The 24,301-nt window shown below is 52.8% G+C and overlaps 1 protein-coding gene across 1 annotated transcript in view; it reads left to right on the top strand.

Moving 5' to 3' along the window:
* The window catches only part of LOC144945079 (rap1 GTPase-activating protein 1-like), a 151,891-nt gene that overhangs the window by 60,298 nt on the left and 67,292 nt on the right, over window positions 1-24,301 (top strand). The window contains 1 exon segment of the mRNA XM_078873322.1: window positions 10,217-10,313. Within this exon segment, the coding sequence (XP_078729448.1) occupies window positions 10,217-10,313 (97 nt within the window).

The following is a 24,301-nucleotide window of genomic DNA, read 5'->3' as shown; positions in this document are numbered from 1 at the left end:
AGCTAATTTGCAAGAGAGAGAGAGAGGGGGGGGGGCGTCGATCACGCCGCGGTAATAGGGGCCAGATGTCCGCCCGACCAGCGCCCCACGATCTTCTCCCTCCGCCTCTCGTGGGCGCCGCGCTACGCACTAGACGTCGTCTCCCTCGCCTGCCACGCCGTCTCCCGTCGGTTCGACGCCGGACCCCGGCGATGCCTCTTGGCGTTGCGTGTTGGGAGTCGGCGTGTTCTCTTGCTGTGTCTCCGCCCGCCCGTCCGTCCGTCCGTGGTGGTCGTGTGGGTCGTTCCCCGGGTTCCTCCTCCACCCCCCTCCACCACCACCCCCCTCCTCTACGTCGAGAAGGAACAAGGCGCGTTTACGTTATGTGGCCCCTGCTATGAGCTTCCACGTGAGGTGGTGATGATGGTGGTGATGGTGGTGATAATGATGATGGTGGTGATAATGATGATGGTGGTGGTGGTGGTGATAATGGTGGTGGTGATGATGGTAGTGATGATGGTGGTGGTGATGGTGGTGGTGGTGATGATGATGATAGTGGTGGTGATGATGATGATAATGGTGATGGTGGTGGTGGTGGTGATGGTGGTGATTATGGTGTTGATGATGGTGGTGATGATGGTGGTGGTGATAATGGTGGTGATGGTGATGATGATGGTGGTGGTGGTGGTGATAATGGTGGTGATGATGGTGGTGATGATGGTGGTGAGGATGATAATGGTGGTGATGATGGTGGTGGTGGTGATGGTGGTGTCGGTGGTGGTGGTGGTGGTGATGGTGGTGTCGGTGATGATGGTGATGGTGATGGTGGTGATGATGATGGTGGTGGTGATGATGATGGTGATATCAGCCCCTGCGATGGTGAGCTATCACCATGTGTGGCCGGGCCGCCTCTGAACAACAAGAGCTCTCACCTCAGTGAGCTTTGCCTGCTAAGTAACATCGCTGAGTTTAATTTGACTCGCGTCAGTAATCCATAAATTATTTTTAAAATCTCGTCACCCCATTCTCCCTTGTAGTTACCCAATCTAATCTCATTACCGCTATCCCTCTATTCCGTTACCCCTGTCTCTCTCTTCTAGTTACCCATATCTCTCTAATCTTGTTACCGCTCTCTCATCTCGTTACACATATCTCTTTATTCCATTACCCCTACATATATCTCTCTACTCTCATGACCCCTATCTCTCTATTTTCATTACCCCCCCCCCCTCTCTCTCTCGTCTCTTTACCCCCATCTCTCTGGACTCGACTTACGAACGTTTTTAGTGGAGCACGTGACCCAAAACCACGAAGGCAGCCGCCCTGGTTGGCTCGTGGCGGCTTCCCGCCCCCGTCCCATGTCACGCTCACTGCCGCCCTCTCGCCCGGCAATGCCTCTCGTTGCCACCGCAGTTGGACATTGGCCAAGTGAAGTACCGTACAGGCCTTCGGTGACCGGGCTGAGCCGTGCGTACGTGTGCACGTGTGCTGAACTCCTTTCGCGCCGCACGTCAGCCGACCGTGCTAATCGGAGACCATCGACTCGCTGCGCTTCAGGAATTGGCTTGGTCGCAAGCCAGTGTGTGTGTGTGAGTGAGTCTATGGCTCTCTTCGTGGGTCTATGGGTCACATGCTGAGTCTATCAGTCTCTGTATCTGTCATCGGTGACTGAGCTGAGACCATCAATTTACTAGGCCTGACCAGGCTTCCTCACAACCCAGGGTATGTGTGTGTCTATGGCTCTCTTCGTGGGTCTGTGGGTCACACGCTGAGTCCACAGGTCTGTAAATCTGGTCACTGGTGACCCGGTAGAGACTTGAGGACCTGGAATTGAACCTTCTGACCTCTGAACCAGCCGGGTTCCCCTGACGTCCGTCACCTCTGTTATCGAGGACCGCCGCCAAGTTGGGAATGATACCCCAAAGGGGTCTTTCGCGGGGGCAAGTGTAGATTCCATTGTGCGGCCAAATGCCGGCGTGTCACTCACTCATCATCAGTGTGTGTATGTATCGGGGTGTGTGTGTGTGTCTCAGGGTGTGTGCGTGTTTTTGTGTACAGGCAGCGGTGGTGTAGAGGTTAGCGCTCCGCACTACGAACCCGGCGACTCTCAGTTCGATTGCCGCTCGCGGCCAACAACCAGTGACGATTATCTGAACCGTTTCTGGGCCTCCCCTAGGTCGACTCAGCCTCAAATGAGTACCTGGTGCGGTGTGTACACATCGCCACTGGGGAGAGAAAGGCGATAGGGCGTGGTGCTGGCCACCCACCCCCTCGTGTGCCGTGCCGGGCTTCATAGGTGTTGGCTCACGGCACTTGCCCCAACAGCCAGTTAAAGGTTGTACGGGGGATATTGTGTTTTTTTTGCGCATGGGAGAGTGGTGGTGAAGCGGTTAGCGCACTGCACCACGTACTCAGTGGCCCTAAGTCACTTGCCGGCGGCCAAGGCTATCATCAGGTACGAGAAATACCTGCGCTGGTTATGGGCCTCTCCTATGTAGCCTGTCCGTGGTAGCAACGGTTAAAACATTAAACTATTATTGAATATGGTGCCACGGTGCGAGATGTTGCCTACCTCGCCTGGTATACAGGAGGTCGTGGGTTTGATCCCGACCTTGACGCCTGCTGCTGTATATTTGTGGTTTGCGTGTCTCTCTCTCTCTCCCCCGTGGTGGCGTGGATGCCGTGTACGGGTAGCCGGGTATCGGGTAGGGTACGGGTATTGGGTACCCGGTTGCGACCTCTGCGCCGAGGTCACGGCGGGTTGCTGCTCCCCCATCCCCGTTGCTACCCCGTGTCTCCCCGCTGCGTCGCGCACCCAAGCCCGCTGTGTTGGGGGCGATATTGGCACGCCAAATGTAGATCGATCGATCGATTGAACTCGGGTCGCCGGGCTCCTAGAGCTGCTTGCTAACCACCGCACTTCAACCTCCCACACGAAAAACAACAACCCGCCGTTCACCAGCGACGTCACCACGGCGCTTGCGCCAGGCTAGCTGCACTTTTGATGCTGTGACGTGAAGTTTCGAAGGACTGCTGCTGGCAGGAGGTCACTGGATAGACCAAGGTGCCATGGGTTGACGGACCGCACCACCTGTGCTCCCCACTGTGCCAACTTTCGGAGTTTTAGCCGCCCGGCGCTCCGCTCGTTGTTGTGAGCTTCGCTCCTCCGCCCTCCGTTGTTGCTGGAGGGCGACTGCCTCCAACTGCCCAGCAGCGTCCTTCACGAGCCTCCTCCACAGAGGCCGATCTTGACACCGCTGGTACCAGTCATCAGCAAGTCCACTCAGCTCCACATCCTCCTGTACCACATTACTCCATCCTACTACCAGTCCGTGCAGTGCCCGTTTAGTACCATCTATCCAGCCAAACAGAAACTGCTTGGGCACACAAACGGATGGCTGTCTGTTTGTCGTTAGGCAGTTGGATATGCGCAGCAAAACCGGTGAATCGATGTGAATAATCTTCTCGGTTCTTTCGGTAAAGTCACGTAGAAGGGAAGTACTAAAATAATAAAAATAAAACATAACAAAATAATTCTCACGACGTTTTTATTATGTTTTATTTTTATTATTTTATTACTTCCCTTCTACGTGACTTTACCGAAAGAACCAAGAAGATGAATCCCTGCAGTCACGAAAGCTTTAAATCGATGTGAATAACCCAACTAACAATAGGTTGTCCATTGTAACGTATACTATTGCATTAAACCCCCCTCTGATAGGTTCACAGTGACGACATCCCATTTACCCCCTCTATCTAAGACCGAAACAGGAGTAGGGATTTCTCCACAACTCTGGCTGCCGCCTGATGATGCTGGTTGTAATTCCCGGCGAAACGTCGTAATCGAGTTGTAAATGTTGTGGGTTTGCTCTCCAACACACAACCGGTGTGCTGAACTAGTAACTAATTGGTCACGTTCTGTTTACGTGCCAAACCTTAATGATCGGCTCGGTCGGGTGGTGGCGGGTTTAACGACCCATTTACATTCACGCGATCTAACCCAAAAACATCTTATGGATAATATCGGTCATGAAAGTGTTTGTGTTAAACTGACATTTACATTCACGCGATCTCACCCAAAAACATCTTATGGATAATATTGGTCATGAAAGCGTTTGTGTTAAACTGACATTTACAATCACGCGATCTCACCCAAAAACATCTTATGGATAATATCGGTCATGAAAGCGTTTGTGTTAAACTGACATTTACATTCACGCGATCTCACCCAAAAACATCTTATGGATAATATTGGTCATTGAAAGCGTTTGTGTTAAACTGACATTTACATTCACGCGATCTCACCCAAAAACATCTTATGGATAATATCGGTCATGAAAGCGTACGTGTTAAACTGACATTTACAATCACGCGATCTCACCCAAAAACATCTTATGGATAATATTGGTCATGAAAGCGTTTGTGTTAAACTGACATTTATATTCACACGATCTAACCCCCCCCCCCCCCCCCGCTATTATCGATTATAATTAATGATGTTTTTGAATCGGATCTCTTCGCACGTGACCAGAGGTTGCCCTGGTAAATGCGGGGGGTGGGATGGAACATCCATGACCAGAGGGGTCCCTTCTCCTCCCAGCGCGACCGCCACCTCCGTCCCGCTGGTCCAGCCCAACTTGATAAATGACCACAGCCCAAACCGCACCTTCCCCCCCCGCCACCACCACCATCACGACCCCATTAGCCGTTCTCGCTCCTTACTATGCGCATATCTAATAGCGCCACCGGATTGGAGCGGTACGCGAGCGCGGTAGAGACTCGGGGTGAGGTTGCACAGCCTCTCGATTCTGCTGTTTGCCTGTCTGCTGTCTATCTTTGCTTGTCTACCTGGCTGCCTGTTTGTCTGTCTGCCTGTCTGTCTGCCTGCCTGCCTGCCTGCTTGTCTGCCTGTCTGGCTGCTTGCCTGTCTGTCTATCTGTTTGCCTGCCTGCCTGCTTGTCTGTCTGTCTGCCTCTTTGTCTGCTTCTCTGCCTTCCAGTTTGCCTGTCTGGCTGCATGCCTGTCTGTCTGCCTGCCTACTTGTCTGTCTGTCTGCCTCTTTGTCTGCTTCTCTGCCTTCCAGTTTGCCTGTCTGGCTGCATGCCTGTCTGTCTGCCTGCCTGCCTACCTGCCTGTCTGTCTGTCTGCTTGTCTGTCTGTCTGTCTGCCTGCCTACCTGCTTGTCTGCCTGTCTGCTTGTCTGTCTGTCTGTCTGCCTGTCTGTCTGTTTGCCTGCTTGTCTGCTTGTCTGCCTGTCTGTCTGCTTGCCTGCCTGCTTGCCTGCCAGCCTGTCTGCCTGTCTGTCTGCTTGCCTGCCAGCCTGCTTGCGAGTCTGACTGCCTGCCTCTGCATCTTTCTCCTAAATCTCTGCCCATCCGTGTATGCGTCTATGTCTCTGCCGCCCTGTGTTTGCATTTCTTATCAGGCCCTCTGTCTCTCGCTCTCTCTCTCAGTTGCTTTCCGTTTTAGGCTGCAATTATATATCCACGCTTACCTATCTTGCATCTGGCAACACGTTCAAGAGCTCGTTGCCAATGTCGAGATCCTGCTTGCTGCTGCGGCTGCTGCTGGCCACGATGAGAAGGCTTCCGCAGAGAGAAAGAGTCCGTGTCGTGTTGCTGTTCCGACTTTTTCTCCGTTGATGGGGCTCAGACCAAAGTGGGTTTACTGTGCGGGTCCATAGCTTGGGTCGCATGGCCCACAGTCGCATTGCTGTGGCTTGTCGATGAGTCTGTGTATCCCTGTGGGTCTCTGTGAGTCTCCACGTACGTCTGCGAGGCTCTACGTATATCCGTGAGTCTACGTAGCTCTACGCACCTCTGTGGACTGACTAAATGGGTTCACAGCGTGCCTTGCGTGGCCACAATCGCACCTCTGCGGCTTGCGTATTGAAGTTTACGTTCACGAAGGAGGTTTGTGGTGCAGAGCATCGGCCTGCATGCGATGTCGTGACGCGGTTGATGGTCACGCCGCCAGTGTCTTCGAGGAGGAGGAGGAGGGGGGGAGGAGGAGGAGGAGGTGGAAGAGGTGGAGGAGAATGAGGTGGGGGGGGGGGGAGAAGGAGAGAAGAGGAGGTGTTATGATGATGTTCCAGTCTCGAATGAGGATGTGGTTGTTAACCTGGCAGGACCCTCCTGAAGACGGGGCCTTGAGACTCGGCAAGGGCTTTCAACAATGACAATAATTTCGATTTAAAGCTTTCGTGACTGCAGGGATTCGTCTTCTTTATTTTTATTATTTTATTCTTTCCATACTACGTAACTTTACCGAAAGAACCAAAAAAATTACAATAATGATGATGATCCATAATAGAGGTTTCTTTTTTTTGCTGGATTAGATCGCGTCACTATAAACGCGTCGTTAAACCCCGCCACCAACCCGACACAGCCAAATAGTTGGCTTTGTCACGTAAAAACAAAGCACGCCAATTCGTGACTAGTTCAGCTCACCCGTGTGAGTGTCGGAGAGTAAACCCGCGACATTTACAAAATGACGTCTCGCCGGTAATTACAACCGGCCTCATCAGGCGACAGTCAGAATTTCTCATAATAATAATAATAGTAATGCTGATACATTGATGATGATGATGAAGAAGGAAAAAAACCTATCAGTTATTACACAAGCGGCTCAGTGCGTCGTGTGTGCGAGATATCGATCCGTCGCATTGAGAATCGATCGATTAATCGTCGACGAACCGACGGTGAGATTATGGGCGGCCGTCGACAAGCGTAGACCATGAATTTGTTACGTGGGGAAAACATTTCTAATTAGCGAGCCTGCATCGTTAAATTCGTACCAAAAAAAATAATAAAAAATATCTAAAATACTTCAACTACAGCCGCGAATAAATTGGCCCCTGAACATTCCGAGCGAGCTTTTGGAAATCGTTGAGAGGGTGAATGTAGGCGTAGGCCGGTGGTAAGGTAACAAAAATTCCGGGGGAGGCTGGGGATGGGAGGGTGTGTAAATAATTTATAAAGGAATCGCTCCCATAATTAATACAATGCAAACCTTTGCTATAATTCTTAACAGAGCAATTACAAAATAATGAATTTTTTGTTTTATTGAGCTTGAATCTCCGAACTAATTAATAAAATAGTTGCTGAAATGATTCTTAAAGCGGGCTTATTGCTAAACTAATTAATAAAATAATTGCTGAAATTATTCTTAAAGCGAGCACATTGCTAATCTAATTAATAAACTAATTGCTGAAATTATTCTTAAAGCGAGCTTATTGCTAAACTAATTAATAAACTAATTGCTGAAATGATTCTTAAAACGGGCTTATTGCTAATCTAATTAATAAACTGATTGCTGAAATGATTCTGAAAGCGAGCTTATTGCTAATCTAATTAACAAATTAATTGCTGAAATGATTCTTAAAGCGAGCACATTGCGGGCTTATCCCCCTGTTGTGGATGGCGACCGCCGCTTTCCACGCAGCGCTGAGCGCCACGCGGCCAAATGAAAGATCCCATCGCGGGCAATTTCGCGCGGAATGCGTACTGGGGGATTGGCGGGCCGGCTCCACGCTTGGGAGGCGCGAGGGCTTTTTTTGCCGGGGCCTTGTCGTCCGAGTGGCAACTCCGTGCGACTACTTTTGGCGCGAGGGTTCGATTCCCGGACTGGGGTGTGCTGCCCATTGGCTACGTACTTTGCGGACGCGGTTCAACTTGCATGCATACAATCGACCTGTCCGTAGTGATGATGATGATGGTGACAATTCAAATAATCAAAAAGCGTTGTTGTTTTTGTTGTTGAGAAGATAAATAGCAAAAGAGACGGGCAGACTTTGTGTCTCCCCCTGCACCTGTGAACCGTGTTCGCACGGCCTTCTGGGAGTGCGAAATTTCATCGGCATTGTTTCGAGGCGAGCAAACCCCTGTGGGACCAGGTTTCAACACACAGCGTCTCCTTCTTGGTTCTTTCGGTAAAGTCACGTAGAATGGAAATAATAAAATAATAAAAATAAAACATAATAAAATAATTCTCACGACGTTTCGGCCACAACGCAAGCAGCCGTCCTCAGGTGGAGAACAGGTCTGTCGAGAAGACAGCGTCTGAAGGCAGACCTGTTCTCCACCTGAGGACAGCTGCTTGCGTTGTGGCCGAAACGTCGTGATAATTATTTTATTGTTTTATTTTTATTATTTTATTATTTCCATTCTACGTGACTTTACCGAAAGATCCAAGAAGATGAATCTCTGCAGTCACGAAAGCTTTAAATCGAAACACAGCGTCTCATCAGTAGAGTCAAGCTTCATTGAAACGATGCCGGTGAATAACAATAATAATGTTATCCATAATAGAGGGGGTTTTTTTTGGGTTAGATTGCGTAAATACAAATGTGTCGATTGGTTTTTTACCCTTTTATCTGGTAACAAAACTGACACCTTTTTTACAAGGAGTCATGTTTGCATAGACCACAATACCTGCAGTCAAAATACAAATGAGGTTCCAATGGTGTACAAATGTGTCGTTAAACCCCGCCACCACCCGACACAGCTAATTAGTGAATAAAAGTGCCAATTCGTTACTAGTTCAGCACACCGGTTGCGTGTTGGAGAGTAAACCCACGACATTTACAGTTCGAGTCTCAGAAGCCGACGTGTTAAACCAATAATATGAAGACTGATACGATAACACGATTTGTGTTTTTTAAGAGAGCCGCCCTCGGAGGCCCCAGGGCGTCCCAGATCGCTCCACGTCGCGTCTCAATCCCAACGCACCACCTCGAACGGGGCACCCCCAGCGGCAGCCGTCCCCTTGCGGCACGAGGCGACCCACTGCGGCGGCCGCAACAGTCGGAGCTGCGAAACGGAGAATTTGGTCTGCCAGTAGGGGGCTGGAGGGGGGGGGGTGCAGGGGATTGGGAGGGCGATGATTGGTGGCCCGTGATGCGTGATCCCAATCGGAGTGTTAGCGATCGTATCGGGCCGTCTTTGCGGGAGTCACCTAGGTCCACTCAGACTTAAACGAGGGCTGGGGGAGATGACGGTGACGATGACGACGATCTTCTTGGCTCTTTCGGTAAAGTCACGTAGAAGGGAAGTTGTGGCCGAAACGTCGTGAGAATTATTTTATTATGTTTTATTTTTATTATTTTATTACTTCCCTTCTACGTGACTTTACCGAAAGAACCAAGAAGATGAATCCCTGCAGTCACGAAAGCTTTAAATCGAAAGATGACGACGATGTCAACGGCTTCGGCGGCCTCGGCATCCCGAGATGTTCGTGAGATCGATCCCGACCCTGACGCTCGCTCTACATTCGGAGTTTGTGCGTCTCTCTCTCTCCCCGTGGTCGCGTGGGTTTTGTCTCCGGGGTTTATTCCCTCCACATTCAGAATCAACACCACACGTTCGCAGTATTTGGCTGCAGTACATTGCCTCCACCTGGCGATGAGCGACTTCGTTGAGCTATCGCTTGTGGTGGCCAGGTCGCTTCTGAAACAGAGCTGCATAGCTCAGTGGGTGCCTTACCTGGTAAAGTAAAAAAAAACTCGTGATTTGGTCTTCTTAACAAAGTCACGGCGAGGGGCCATTGGTGCCACAACGACAACAGCAGCAGCAGCGTACGACAGCGTGGGTGGGCCTTCAGCTGCCCCGTGAGCCGAAACCGCGCGACGTCCGATGTTTCGCTCCAGGTGCTGCCGGGAGCTTCTTAAGGAACCGATGACCTGCGTGCAAATCCCCGCCAGTTGTGTGGCAGCGCCGGATCGTCGTCACCGCCACGTGGCCGCTGCTGCCGCTGCCGCTGCTGCTGCCGCTGCCGCCGCTGCCGCCGCTGCCGCTGCCGCTGCTGCTGCTGCTGCTGCCGCTGCCGCTGCTGCTGCTGCTGCTGCCGCTGCCGCTGCCGCCGCTGCCGCCGCTGCCGCTGCCGCCGCTGCCGCTGCTGCCGCTGCTGCCGCTGCTGCTGCCGCTGCTGCCGCTGCCGCTGCCACTGCTGCCACTGCTGCTACTGCTGCTGCTGCTGTCTCGCCCTGCTCATCGCTCCTTCCTCCTCCTCCTGGCGCCTCTGAGTAAAATAGAAATGAGTTAATAGTTTGATGGTTTATCCCCTTGCCGTGCCGTGCCGCCCTCGACGGCGGCACTCGCCCCTACCGGCACTTGCCCTGCCCCCCCACCCAACCGCGACGGTCTTGCCGAAGGCTACGATGGGTTGACCTTTGTCCTTTGCCTTCCCTTCGGTGGTGCTGGTGGTGGTGATGGTGCCGTTGCTGCTGCTGCTGCCACAGGAGACATGAAGTAGGAGAGCTCGGGGGAGTGCGCGAGAGCGACCTGCCGGGCTGCGCACGCCACTCAGCGCACGCGACCACACAGCTCACTCTCAAGGTAACGCGTCGTGTAGTAGAAGTGGTCGTGGTGGTCGTGGTGACCGTGGTGGTCGTGAGAAAAGTTACTATTATAATGCCCGTCTCTCTCGCTCACTCTCAAGGTAACGCGTCGTATAGTAGAAGTCGTCGTGGTCGTGGTGGTCGTGAGAAAAGTTACTATTATAATGCCCGTCTCTCTCGCTCACTCTCAAGGTAACGCGTCGTATAGTAGAAGTCGTCGTGGCGGTCGTGGTGGTCGTGAGAAAAGTTACTATTATAATGCCCGTCGGCAACCCTTTCGAATGTTGAACTTTCAAAGGAGAGCCATTCTTCGTCGGTGGTTTTTGTCTTTGAACAAAATATGTCGAAGGGCCACATCGCATGCGCAGAGCGAGCTCCCTTTACACAAACACGGCGCCAGGTATGCGCGGCAGGTGACGACGACAGCAATGAGACATTGCGACTTAAATCAACAAAGTAAGGGATGGGATGAAGTCGCGTCTATTTAGTTTATCTCCGCCCCCCCCCCCTCCTCCTCGTTAGTGATTGCTTACCACCACAGCCCGACTGTTGGACATTTTTGTTGTCACCAAGACATTCGATAGTGGCCTGCCCACTTTTGAATGAATTATCTTGACGTTAAATTACGTTTTAAGATTTAAGTTTTTTTTTTTTGAACGGCTGCCCGCATGGGGGCAACCAAAGAGCTGCAGTTTGCTGACCCCCCCCCCTCCCCGTAAATCACGTGACTTCTCTGTGTGGCCACCCACCACTGTGAACCCCTCCCCTCTCGCCTCTCTGTATGTCAATCTCACTATCTAAATCAGCACCATTGGAACCTCATTTGCCAGTAAAAAATATGAATATTGGTGTTTTCACCCTTCAATTTGGCAACAAAACTGACACCTTTTTTTACAAGGAGTCATGTTTGCATAGACCACAATACCTGCAGTCATAATGCAAACAAAAACATAACTCTCTGTATGCACTGTCCTTGAAGTTGATTGGTCCACACCCAAGACAGCTGTCTCGGGTGTGGACCAAAAAATAAACATACGGAGTTGTGTTTTTTGTTTGCATTATGACTGCAGGTATTGTGGTCTATGCAAACATGACTCCTTGTAAAAAAAAGTGTCAGTTTTGTTGCCAGATTGAAGGGTAAAAAACCAATTATTATCTAAATCAGCTCAAGCCTACCGCAAGCCACGTGACTAACGTGACAAGGCTCGGTCTCTCTCTCTCTCTCTGTCACGTGGCTTACGTGACAGAAGTGGGCCGTCTTGCCATGTCACATTCATAATGGCCATGTCACATACTGTCCCAGCACCACTGAGAACCAGAGGTCGCAAACGGGTTTTGATTCCTTACCCGTACCCGTACCCGGCCGCACCAGGGTCGCAAACGGGTACCCGTACCCATACCCGGCTGTACCCGTACCCTACCCGGCCAGGTACGGGTAGGGTACGGGTATCGGGTACCTGATTGCGACCTCTGGGATGAAGCTATGTTGCAGGCGCGGGTGGGTTGATTCTAGGAACTTGAATTGTGAGAAGAGACAAGACGTTGGGAAATGAGTGACAAACGGTGACTCACCAGTGACTCACGGCCTACCCGTACCCGGCCGCACCAGGGTCGCAAACGGGTACCCGTACCCATACCCGGCTGTACCCGTACCCTACCCGGCCAGGTACGGGTAGGGTACGGGTATCGGGTACCTGATTGCGACCTCTGGGATGAAGCCATGTTGCAGGCGCGGGTGGGTTGATTCTAGGAACTTGAATTGTGAGAAGAGACAAGACGTTGGGAAATGAGTGACAAACGGTTACTCACCAGTGACTCACGGTCTACCCGTACCCGGCCGCACCAGGGTCGCAAACGGGTACCCGTACCCGTACCCGGCCGGGTACGGGTAGCCGGGTATCGGGTAGGGTACGGGTATCGTGTACCCTATTGTGACCTCTGCTGAGAACCTGGATTTGAGTTATCTTGGTTTCGCTGTCCCACTCTCTCTCTCTCTTAGGCGGTTTATAATGTGCATGTCAGGTTCATAAGGGCCGTGTCAGAGATCCTGCACCAGCATTGCATGAGCGCTGGGTTCACACCCTGGGCTCTGGGTGTTTCAAAACCAAAGAGTGTCTAAATCGGTGGGTTCATCTTAGCCGTGTCGGAAACAAGGGTCCGGCATCGTTGAGCTTGTGTGTGTCTCTCTCTCTCTCTGCTCTCTCTCCCACAGGGGTTCATAATGGCCGTGTCAGAACCGACAGTGAGCCAGCGTTGTTGAGATTCTGGGTTCGGGCCCCTGCGGTTGGGGGGGTGTCTCTCCGACTTTCCTCCGGGGGGTTCACGACTGCCCTGGTTGAAACCAGTCACGCCGCTCGCCGTCACGAAGCCGTTAATCAAGCCCGGCCTGGCAATATTTCAGCGCAGCGAGCAGGCCACTGATCCGAAGACAAAGATCCCCCCCGCCCCCGTATAGCCTTTGAACAGACTGTTGGGGCAACTGCCGTTAGCGAGTAGCACCCCTACGCCCGGCCGCCTTTGTCTCCCCAGTGCTGATGTTTACACACCGCGCGCGGTGCCGGCCTTAGTAGCTGCTCGCTTAAAAGCACTTGCCCCGACAGCCTGCGTAGGCTACACGGAGCGGGGTAGGGCGGGGAGCTTTGTCTTTGTTGGCGCATCTCCGTCCGGGAGTAACGTCGGGCGAGATGTTAACGACCTCGCCTGGTATGCAGGAGATCGTGGGTTCGATCCCTACCCTGATGCCTGCTGTATATTTGGAGTCTGCGTGTCTCTCCCTCCCTCTCCCCGTGGAGATGTTAACTACCTCGCCCGGTATACAGGAGATTGTGGGTCTGATCCCAACCCTGACGCCTGCTGCTGTGTGTTTGGAGTTGGCGTGTTCTCTCACTCTCCCCGTGGTCGCGTGGATTTTTTTGCTGGGTCTCTCCGGTTTTTGATCCCTCCGCATTTAGAATCAACGTCACGCATTTCAGGACATTTGGCTACAGCCATAAATGTCCACACGGTGATGAGCCTACTTGGTTGAGCGGTCATTCGTGGGACAGGTCGCTTCTGAAATAGAGCTATACGGCTCAGCGAGCCTGAGCCGCGAAAATTAAAATAGTTTTTGTTGTTTTTTCCGGACAGAGCTCTTCCCGGCTCACCGAGCGAGAGGATTGCCCGCCAGAGTACATCAGCGAAATCCCATTAGGCGGCGAGATCCACACCGGGATCGTTAACTCTCGACCTAAAGCTTTCGTGACTGCAGGAATTCATATTCTTTGGGTCTTTTCGGTAAAGTCACGTAGATAGTTTTTCGATTGAAAGCTTTCGTGAATGCAGGGATTCATCTTCTTGGTTCTTTCGGTAAAGTCACGACAGACCTGGTCTTCACCTGAGGACGGCTGCCTGCGTTGTGGCCGAAACGTCGTGAGAATTATTTTATTGTGCTTTATTTTTATTATTTTATTATTTCCCTTCTACGTCACGTAGATAGGTTCAAAGAAAATAACAAAAAATTAACAACAACAAAAACTACGACGCTTCGATCGCAACACCAGCGGCGATGACGACCGCTTGTGTTGCGATCGAAACGTCGTAGTTTTTGTTTGTTATTTTTTTGTTATTTTCTTTGAACCTATCTACGTGACTTTACCGAAAATACCCCAAAAATATGATTACTGACTCGCCGCCACGACCCTGTCGCGGCAGCCAGAGCCGATTAATAACGCCCACGAGAGCATCCCATCGCGAGCTCTCCGCAACATCAAACCCCGGGCCGGTCACAGCTGAGTCACCCTCCTGTCAAGGGACAGCTTTGATCCTCCTGTCGTGAGTGACTGCTCAATGGTGGTGGGTGGCCGTGCGGTGGTGACGCTCACACCTCCTCAACGCTCAAGAAGCGGGGGGGGGGGGGATGTTAACTACCTCGCCTGGTGTACAGGAGGTCTTGGGTTCGATCCCGATGTTGATGCCTGTTGCTGTGCATTCGAAGTTTGCGTGTCTCTCTCTCCCCGTGGAGATGTTAACTCCCTCGCCTGGTATACAGGAGGTCTTGGGTTCGATCCCGACGTTGATGCCTGTTGCTGTGCATTCGAAGTTTGCGTGTCTCTCTCTCCCCGTGGAGATGTTAACTACCTCGCCTGATGTACAGGAGGTCTTGGGTTCGATCCCGACGTTGATGCCTGTTGCTGTGTATTCGAAGTTTGCGTGTCTCTCTCTCCCCGTGGAGATGTTAACTACCTCGCCTGATGTACAGGAGGTCTTGGGTTCGATCCCGACGTTGATGCCTGTTGCTGTGTATTCGAAGTTTGCGTGTCTCTCTCTCCCCGTGGAGATGTTAACTACCTCGCCTGGTATACAGGAAGTCGTGGGTTCGATCCCGACGTTGACGCCTGTTGCTGTGCATTCAGAGTATGCGTGTCTCTCTCTCCCCGTGGAGATGTTAACTACCTCGCCTGATGTACAGGAGGTCTTGGGTTCGATCCCGACGTTGATGCCTGTTGCTGTGTATTCGAAGTTTGCGTGTCTCTCTCTCCCCGTGGAGATGTTAACTACCTCGCCTGGTATACAGGAAGTCGTGGGTTCTATCCCGACGTTGACGCCTGTTGCTGTGCATTCAAAGTTTGCGTGTCTCTCTCTCCCCGTGGAGATGTTAACTACCTCGCCTGGTATACAGGAGGTCTTGGGTTCGATCCCGACGTTGATGCCTGTTGCTGTGTATTCGAAGTTTGCGTGTCTCTCTCTCCCCGTGGAGATGTTAACTACCTCGCCTGATGTACAGGAGGTCTTGGGTTCGATCCCGACGTTGATGCCTGTTGCTGTGTATTCGAAGTTTGCGTGTCTCTCTCTCCCCGTGGAGATGTTAACTACCTCGCCTGGTATACAGGAGGTCTTGGGTTCGATCCCGACGTTGACACCTGTTGCTGTGCATTCAAAGTTTGCGTGTCTCTCTCTCTCTCATCATCATCACGGTGCCTAAGAGATGTTAACTACCTTGCCTGGTATACAGGAGGTCGTGGGTTCGATCCCGACCTTGACGCCTATTGTTGTATATTCGGAGTTTGCGTGTCTCTCTCTCCCCGTGGAGATGTTAACTACCTTGCCTGGTATACAGGAGATCGTGGGTTCGATCCCGACCCTGACGCCTGCTGCTGTATATTCGGAGTTTGCGGTGTCTCTCTCTCTCCCCGTGGTCGCGTGGATTTTTCCTCCGCGTCCTCCGGTTTTTCCCCTCCACATTTAGATTCAACGCCACGCATTTTGAGCATTTGGCTTCTGCTATAAATGTCCACATGATGCTGATAAGCCACTTCGTTCAGCTATCATTTGCAGCCAGGTCGCTTCTTGAAAATAGCTATAGAGCTCAGTGGGCCTTATCTGGTTAAATAAAACATTTTTCAGTGAGTAGTCGTTTAAATTCACAACTCGTGTGCACTTTCTACGCAGAGTTTGTGTGTTCTTTCTCCCCCTGTTCTGCAGAGCGAGCGTGTGAGAGTGTGAGCGAGTGGGAGTGTTTGGAGTGTGATCCCCCTGTTCTGCAGAGTGAGAGTGTGAGCGAGTGGGAGTGTTTGGAGTGTGATTCCCCCTGTTCTGCAGAGTGAGAGTGTGAGAGTGTGAGAGTGTGAGCGAGTGGGAGTGTTTGGAGTGGGTTTCCCCCTGTTCTGCAGAGTGAGAGTGTGAGAGTGGGAGAGTGTGAGCGAGTGGGAGTGTTTGGAGTGTGATTCCCCCTGTTCTGCAGAGTGAGAGTGTGAGAGTGTGAGCGAGTGGGAGTGTTTGGAGTGTGATTCTCCCTGTTCTGCAGAGTGAGAGTGGGAGAGTGTGAGCGAGTGGGAGTGTTTGGAGTGGGATTCCCCCTGTTCTGCAGAGCGAGAGTGTGAGAGTGTGAGAGTGTGAGCGAGTGGGAGTGTTTGGAGTGGGATTCCCCCTGTTCTGCAGAGTGAGAGTGGGAGAGTGTGAGCGAGTGGGAGTGTTTGGAGTGTGATCCCCCTGTTCTGCAGAGTGAGAGTGTGAGCGAGTGGGAGTGTTTGGAGTGTGATTCCCCCTGTTCTGCAGAGTGAGAGTGTGAGAGTGTGAGCGAGTGGGAGTGTTTGGAGTGGGTTTCCCCCTGTTCTGCAGAGTGAGAGTGTGAGAGTGGGAGAGTGTGAGCGAGTGGGAGTGTTTGGAGTGTGATTCCCCCTGTTCTGCAGAGTGAGAGTGTGAGAGTGTGAGCGAGTGGGAGTGTTTGGAGTGTGATTCTCCCTGTTCTGCAGAGTGAGAGTGGGAGAGTGTGAGCGAGTGGGAGTGTTTGGAGTGGGATTCCCCCTGTTCTGCAGAGCGAGAGTGTGAGAGTGTGAGAGTGTGAGCGAGTGGGAGTGTTTGGAGTGGGATTCCCCCTGTTCTGCAGAGTGAGAGTGTGAGTGTGAGAGTGTGAGCGAGTGGGAGTGTTTGGAGTGGGATTCCCCCTGTTCTGCAGAGTGAGAGTGTGAGTGTGAGAGTGTGAGCGAGTGGGAGTGTTTGGAGTGGGATTCCCCCTGTTCTGCAGAGTGAGAGTGTGAGAGTGTGAGCGAGTGGGAGTGTTTGGAGTGTGATTCCCCCTGTTCTGCAGAGTGAGAGTGTGAGAGTGGGAGAGTGGGAGCGAGTGGGAGTGTTTGGAGTGTGATTCCCCCTGTTCTGCAGAGTGAGAGTGTGAGAGTGGGAGAGTGTGAGCGAGTGGGAGTGTTTGGAGTGTGATTCCCCCTGTTCTGCAGAGTGAGAGTGTGAGAGTGGGAGAGTGTGAGCGAGTGGGAGTGTTTGGAGTGTGATTCCCCCTGTTCTGCAGAGTGAGAGTGTGAGAGTGGGAGAGTGTGAGCGAGTGGGAGTGTTTGGAGTGGGATTCCCCCTGTTCTGCAGAGTGAGAGTGTGAGAGTGGGAGAGTGTGAGCGAGTGGGAGTGTTTGGAGTGTGATTCCCCCTGTTCTGCAGTGAGAGTGTGAGAGTGTGAGCGAGTGGGAGTGTTTGGAGTGTGATTCCCCCTGTTCTGCAGAGTGAGAGTGTGAGAGTGTGAGAGTGTGAGCGAGTGGGAGTGTTTGGAGTGTGATTCCCCCTGTTCTGCAGAGTGAGAGTGGGAGAGTGTGAGCGAGTGGGAGTGTTTGGAGTGTGATTCTCCCTGTCCTGCAGAGTGAGAGTGTGAGAGTGTGAGCGAGTGGGAGTGTTTGGAGTGGGATTCGCCCTGTTCTGCAGAGTGAGAGTGTGAGAGTGTGAGCGAGTGGGAGTGTTTGGAGTGTGATTCTCCCTGTTCTGCAGAGTGAGAGTGGGAGAGTGTGAGCGAGTGGGAGTGTTTGGAGTGGGATTCCCCCTGTTCTGCAGAGTGAGAGTGTGAGAGTGTGAGCGAGTGGGAGTGTTTGGAGTGTGATTCCCCCTGTTCTGCAGAGTGAGAGAGTGGGAGAGTGTGAGCGAGTGGGAGTGTTTGGAGTGTGATTCCCCCTGTTCTGCAGAGTGAGAGAGTGGGAGAGTGTGAGCGAGTGGGAGTGTTTGGAGTGTGATTCTCCCTGTTCTGCAGAGTGAGAGTGTGAGCGAGTGGGAGTGTTTGGAGTGTGATTCTCCCTGTTCTGCAGAGCGAGAGTGGGAGAGTGTGAGCGAGTGGGAGTGTTTGGAGTGGGATTCCCCCTGTTCTGCAGAGTGAGAGTGTGAGAGTGGGAGAGTGGGAGCGAGTGGGAGTGTTTGGAGTGGGATTCCCCCTGTTCTGCAGAGTGAGAGTGTGAGAGTGGGAGAGTGTGAGCGAGTGGGAGTGTTTGGAGTGTGATTCCCCCTGTTCTGCAGAGTGAGAGTGTGAGAGTGTGAGCGAGTGGGAGTGTTTGGAGTGTGATTCCCCCTGTTCTGCAGAGTGAGAGTGTGAGAGTGTGAGAGAGTGGGAGTCTTTGGAGTGTGATTCCCCCTGTTCTGCAGAGTGAGAGTGGGAGAGTGTGAGCGAGTGGGAGTGTTTGGAGTGTGATTCCCCCTGTTCTGCAGAGTGAGAGTGTGAGCGAGTGGGAGTGTTTGGAGTGTGATTCCCCCTGTTCTGCAGAGTGAGAGTGTGAGAGTGTGAGAGTGTGAGCGAGTGGGAGTGTTTGGCGTGTGATTCTCCCTGTTCTGCAGAGTGAGAGTGTGAGAGTGTGAGAGTGTGAGAGTGTGAGCGAGTGGGAGTGTTTGGAGTGTGATTCCCCCTGTTCTGCAGAGTGAGAGTGTGCGAGTGTGAGCGAGTGGGAGTGTTTGGCGTGTGATTCTCCCTGTTCTGCAGAGCGAGAGTGTGAGAGTGTGAGAGTGTGAGCGAGTGGGAGTGTTTGGAGTGGGATTCCCCCTGTTCTGCAGAGTGAGAGTGTGAGAGTGGGAGAGTGTGAGCAAGTGGGAGTGTTTGGAGTGTGATTCCCCCTGTTCTGCAGTGAGAGTGTGAGAGTGTGAGCGAGTGGGAGTGTTTGGAGTGTGATTCCCCCTGTTCTGCAGAGTGAAAGTGTGAGAGTGTGAGAGTGTGAGCGAGTGGGCGTGTTTGGAGTGTGATTCCCCCTGTTCTGCAGAGTGAGAGTGGGAGAGTGTGAGCGAGTGGGAGTGTTTGGAGTGTGATTCTCCCTGTCCTGCAGAGTGAGAGTGTGAGAGTGTGAGCGAGTGGGAGTGTTTGGAGTGGGATTCCCCCTGTTCTGCAGAGTGAGAGTGTGAGAGTGTGAGCGAGTGGGAGTGTTTGGAGTGTGATTCTCCCTGTTCTGCAGAGTGAGAGTGGGAGAGTGTGAGCGAGTGGGAGTGTTTGGAGTGGGATTCCCCCTGTTCTGCAGAGTGAGAGTGTGAGAGTGTGAGCGAGTGGGAGTGTTTGGAGTGTGATTCTCCCTGTTCTGCAGAGTGTGAGTGTGAGAGTGTGAGCGAGTGGGAGTGTTTGGAGTGTGATTCCCCCTGTTCTGCAGAGTGAGAGAGTGGGAGAGTGTGAGCGAGTGGGAGTGTTTGGAGTGTGATTCCCCCTGTTCTGCAGAGTGAGAGAGTGGGAGAGTGTGAGCGAGTGGGAGTGTTTGGAGTGTGATTCTCCCTGTTCTGCAGAGTGAGAGTGTGAGCGAGTGGGAGTGTTTGGAGTGTGATTCTCCCTGTTCTGCAGAGCGAGAGTGGGAGAGTGTGAGCGAGTGGGAGTGTTTGGAGTGGGATTCCCCCTGTTCTGCAGAGTGAGAGTGTGAGAGTGGGAGAGTGGGAGCGAGTGGGAGTGTTTGGAGTGGGATTCCCCCTGTTCTGCAGAGTGAGAGTGTGAGAGTGGGAGAGTGTGAGCGAGTGGGAGTGTTTGGAGTGTGATTCCCCCTGTTCTGCAGAGTGAGAGTGTGAGAGTGTGAGCGAGTGGGAGTGTTTGGAGTGTGATTCCCCCTGTTCTGCAGAGTGAGAGTGTGAGAGTGTGAGAGTGTGAGCGAGTGGGAGTGTTTGGAGTGTGATTCCCCCTGTTCTGCAGAGTGAGAGTGGGAGAGTGTGAGCGAGTGGGAGTCTTTGGAGTGTGATTCCCCCTGTTCTGCAGAGTGAGAGTGGGAGAGTGTGAGCGAGTGGGAGTGTTTGGAGTGTGATTCCCCCTGTTCTGCAGAGTGAGAGTGTGAGCGAGTGGGAGTGTTTGGAGTGTGATTCCCCCTGTTCTGCAGAGTGAGAGTGTGAGAGTGTGAGAGTGTGAGCGAGTGGGAGTGTTTGGCGTGTGATTCTCCCTGTTCTGCAGAGTGAGAGTGTGAGAGTGTGAGAGTGTGAGCGAGTGGGAGTGTTTGGAGTGTGATTCCCCCTGTTCTGCAGAGTGAGAGTGTGCGAGTGTGAGCGAGTGGGAGTGTTTGGCGTGTGATTCTCCCTGTTCTGCAGGGCGAGAGTGTGAGAGTGTGAGAGTGTGAGCGAGTGGGAGTGTTTGGCGTGTGATTCTCCCTGTTCTGCAGAGTGAGAGTGTGAGAGTGTGAGAGTGTGAGCGAGTGGGAGTGTTTGGAGTGTGATTCCCCCTGTTCTGCAGAGTGAGAGAGTGGGAGAGTGTGAGCGAGTGGGAGTGTTTGGAGTGTGATTCTCCCTGTTCTGCAGAGTGAGAGAGTGGGAGAGTGTGAGCGAGTGGGAGTGTTTGGAGTGTGATTCTCCCTGTTCTGCAGAGCGAGAGTGGGAGAGTGTGAGCGAGTGGGAGTGTTTGGAGTGGGATTCCCCCTGTTCTGCAGAGGGAGAGTGTGAGAGTGGGAGAGTGTGAGCGAGTGGGAGTGTTTGGAGTGGGATTCCCCCTGTTCTGCAGAGTGAGAGTGGGAGAGTGTGAGCGAGTGGGAGTGTTTGGAGTGTGATTCCCCCTGTTCTGCAGAGTGAGAGTGTGAGAGTGTGAGAGAGTGGGAGTCTTTGGAGTGTGATTCCCCCTGTTCTGCAGAGTGAGAGTGGGAGAGTGTGAGCGAGTGGGAGTGTTTGGAGTGTGATTCCCCCTGTTCTGCAGAGTGAGAGTGTGAGAGTGTGAGCGAGTGGGAGTGTTTGGAGTGTGATTCCCCCTGTTCTGCAGAGTGAGAGTGTGAGAGTGTGAGAGTGTGAGCGAGTGGGAGTGTTTGGCGTGTGATTCTCCCTGTTCTGCAGAGTGAGAGTGTGAGAGTGTGAGAGTGTGAGCGAGTGGGAGTGTTTGGAGTGTGATTCCCCCTGTTCTGCAGAGTGAGAGTGTGCGAGTGTGAGCGAGTGGGAGTGTTTGGCGTGTGATTCTCCCTGTTCTGCAGAGCGAGAGTGTGAGAGTGTGAGCGAGTGGGAGTGTTTGGCGTGTGATTCTCCCTGTTCTGCAGAGTGAGAGTGTGAGAGTGTGAGAGTGTGAGCGAGTGGGAGTGTTTGGAGTGTGATTCCCCCTGTTCTGCAGAGTGTGAGTGTGAGAGTGTGAGCGAGTGGGAGTGTTTGGAGTGTGATTCCCCCTGTTCTGCAGAGTGAGAGAGTGGGAGAGTGTGAGCGAGTGGGAGTGTTTGGAGTGTGATTCTCCCTGTTCTGCAGAGCGAGAGTGGGAGAGTGTGAGCGAGTGGGAGTGTTTGGAGTGGGATTCCCCCTGTTCTGCAGAGTGAGAGTGTGAGAGTGGGAGAGTGTGAGCGAGTGGGAGTGTTTGGAGTGGGATTCCCCCTGTTCTGCAGAGTGAGAGTGTGAGAGTGGGAGAGTGTGAGCGAGTGGGAGTGTTTGGAATGTGATTCCCCCTGTTCTGCAGAGTGAGAGTGTGAGAGTGTGAGCGAGTGGGAGTGTTTGGAGTGTGATTCCCCCTGTTCTGCAGAGTGAGAGTGTGAGAGTGTGAGCGAGTGGGAGTGTTTGGAGTGTGATTCCCCCTGTTCTGCAGAGTGAGAGTGGGAGAGTGTGAGCGAGTGGGAGTGTTTGGAGTGTGATTCCCCCTGTTCTGCAGAGTGAGAGTGTGAGAGTGTGAGCGAGTGGGAGTGTTTGGAGTGTGATTCCCCCTGTTCTGCAGAGTGAGAGTGTGAGAGTGTGAGCGAGTGGGAGTGTTTGGCGTGTGATTCCCCCTGTTCTGCAGAGTGAGAGTGTGAGAGTGGGAGAGTGTGAGCGAGTGGGAGTGTTTGGCGTGTGATTCCCCCTGTTCTGCAGAGCGAGAGTGTGAGAGTGGGAGAGTGTGAGCGAGTGGGAGTGTTTGGCGTGTGATTCTCCCTGTTCTGCAGAGTGAGAGTGTGAGAGTGTGAGCGAGTGGGAGTGTTTGGAGTGTGATTCCCCCTGTTCTGCAGAGTGAGAGTGTGAGAGTGTGAGCGAGTGGGAGTGTTTGGAGTGTGATTCTCCCTGTCCTGCAGAGTGTGAGAGTGGGAGAGTGTGAGCGAGTGGGAGTGTTTGGAGTGTGATTCTCCCTGTCCTGCAGAGTGAGAGTGGGAGAGTGTGAGCGAGTGGGAGTGTTTGGAGTGGGATTCCCCCTGTTCTGCAGAGTGAGAGTGTGAGAGTGGGAGAGTGTGAGCGAGTGGGAGTGTTTGGAGTGTGATTCCCCCTGTTCTGCAGAGTGAGAGTGTGAGAGTGTGAGAGTGTGAGCGAGTGGGAGTGTTTGGAGTGTGATTCTCCCTGTTCTGCAGAGTGAGAGTGTGAGAGTGGGAGAGTGTGAGCGAGTGGGAGTGTTTGGAGTGTGATTCCCCCTGTTCTGCAGAGTGAGAGTGTGAGAGTGTGAGCGAGTGGGAGTGTTTGGAGTGTGATTCCCCCTGTTCTGCAGAGTGAGAGTGGGAGAGTGGGAGAGTGTGAGCGAGTGGGAGTGTTTGGAGTGTGATTCCCCCTGTTATGCAGAGTGAGAGTGGGAGAGTGTGAGCGAGTGGGAGTGTTTGGAGTGGGATTCCCCCTGTTCTGCAGAGTGAGAGTGTGAGAGTCGGAGAGTGTGAGCGAGTGGGAGTGTTTGGAGTGGGATTCCCCCTGTTCTGCAGAGTGAGAGTGTGAGAGTGTGAGCGAGTGGGAGTGTTTGGAGTGTGATTCCCCCTGTTCTGCAGAGTGAGAGTGTGAGAGTGTGAGCGAGTGGGAGTGTTTGGAGTGTGATTCCCCCTGTTCTGCAGAGTGAGAGTGTGAGAGTGTGAGAGTGTGAGCGAGTGGGAGTGTTTGGAGTGTGATTCTCCCTGTCCTGCAGAGTGAGAGTGTGAGAGTGTGAGAGTGTGAGCGAGTGGGAGTGTTTGGAGTGTGATTCTCCCTGTCCTGCAGAGTGAGAGTGTGAGAGTGTGAGAGTGTGAGCGAGTGGGAGTGTTTGGAGTGTGATTCCCCCTGTTCTGCAGAGTGAGAGTGTGAGAGTGGGAGAGTGTGAGCGAGTGGGAGTGTTTGGAGTGTGATTCCCCCTGTTCTGCAGAGTGAGAGTGTGAGAGTGGGAGAGTGTGAGCGAGTGGGAGTGTTTGGAGTGGGATTCCCCCTGTTCTGCAGAGTGAGAGTGTGAGAGTGGGAGAGTGTGAGCGAGTGGGAGTAAGTTTAGAGTGTGATCCCCCCTGTTCTGCAGAGTGAGAGTGTGAGCGAGTGGGAGTGTTTGGAGCGTGATTCCCCCTGTTCTGCAGAGTGAGAGTGTGAGAGTGTGAGAGTGTGAGCGAGTGGGAGTGTTTGGAGTGTGATTCCCCCTGTTCTGCAGAGTGAGAGTGTGAGAGTGTGAGAGTGTGAGCGAGTGGGAGTGTTTGGAGTGGGATTCTCCCTGTTCTGCAGAGCGAGAGTGTGAGAGTGTGAGCGAGTGGGAGTGTTTGGAGTGGGATTCCCCCTGTTCTGCAGAGTGAGAGTGTGAGAGTGTGAGCGAGTGGGAGTGTTTGGAGTGTGATTCCCCCTGTTCTGCAGAGTGAGAGTGGGAGAGTGGGAGAGTGTGAGCGAGTGGGAGTGTTTGGAGTGTGATTCTCCCTGTTCTGCAGAGTGAGAGTGTGAGAGTGGGAGAGTGTGAGCGAGTGGGAGTGTTTGGAGTGTGATTCTCCCTGTTCTGCAGAGTGAGAGTGTGAGAGTGGGAGAGTGTGAGCGAGTGGGAGTGTTTGGAGTGTGATTCCCCCTGTTCTGCAGAGTGAGAGTGTGAGAGTGGGAGAGTGTGAGCGAGTGGGAGTAAGTTTAGAGTGTGATCCCCCCTGTTCTGCAGAGTGAGAGTGTGAGCGAGTGGGAGTGTTTGGAGTGTGATTCCCCCTGTTCTGCAGAGTGAGAGTGTGAGAGTGTGAGAGTGTGAGCGAGTGGGAGTGTTTGGAGTGTGATTCCCCCTGTTCTGCAGAGTGAGAGTGTGAGAGTGTGAGAGTGTGAGCGAGTGTGAGTGTTTGGAGTGTGAGTCCCCCTGTTCTGCAGAGTGAGAGTGCGTGTTAGCTCGTATTCTGGTCTCTCCCGTGTAACCGCTACTGATGAAAACTCACCAGAGTTGACTCAAGTGGGATCAACAACCGCAACAGTCGCCGTTCACCACTAAGTGGCGGCAGTGACATCACCACGGCGCCTGTGCCAGACCAGGTGCACTTTGAGGCCACGTGAAGTGTCGAAGGCTCGCTGACAGGAGAAGGTCACAGGACAGACCCAGCAAGTGCCATGGGTTGGTTGACTGAGATGACTGGCAGATGCACCAACTGTGCTCCCCACTGTACGCACATGCACCGTACCTAGTTAACCGTGCTAATCGGTT

The sequence above is a fragment of the Lampetra fluviatilis genome, chromosome 36 (genome assembly GCF_964198595.1).
Source record: "Lampetra fluviatilis chromosome 36, kcLamFluv1.1, whole genome shotgun sequence".
Taxonomy (NCBI): Eukaryota; Metazoa; Chordata; class Hyperoartia; order Petromyzontiformes; family Petromyzontidae; genus Lampetra; species Lampetra fluviatilis.
This window is presented reverse-complemented; position numbering and strand designations above follow the sequence as displayed.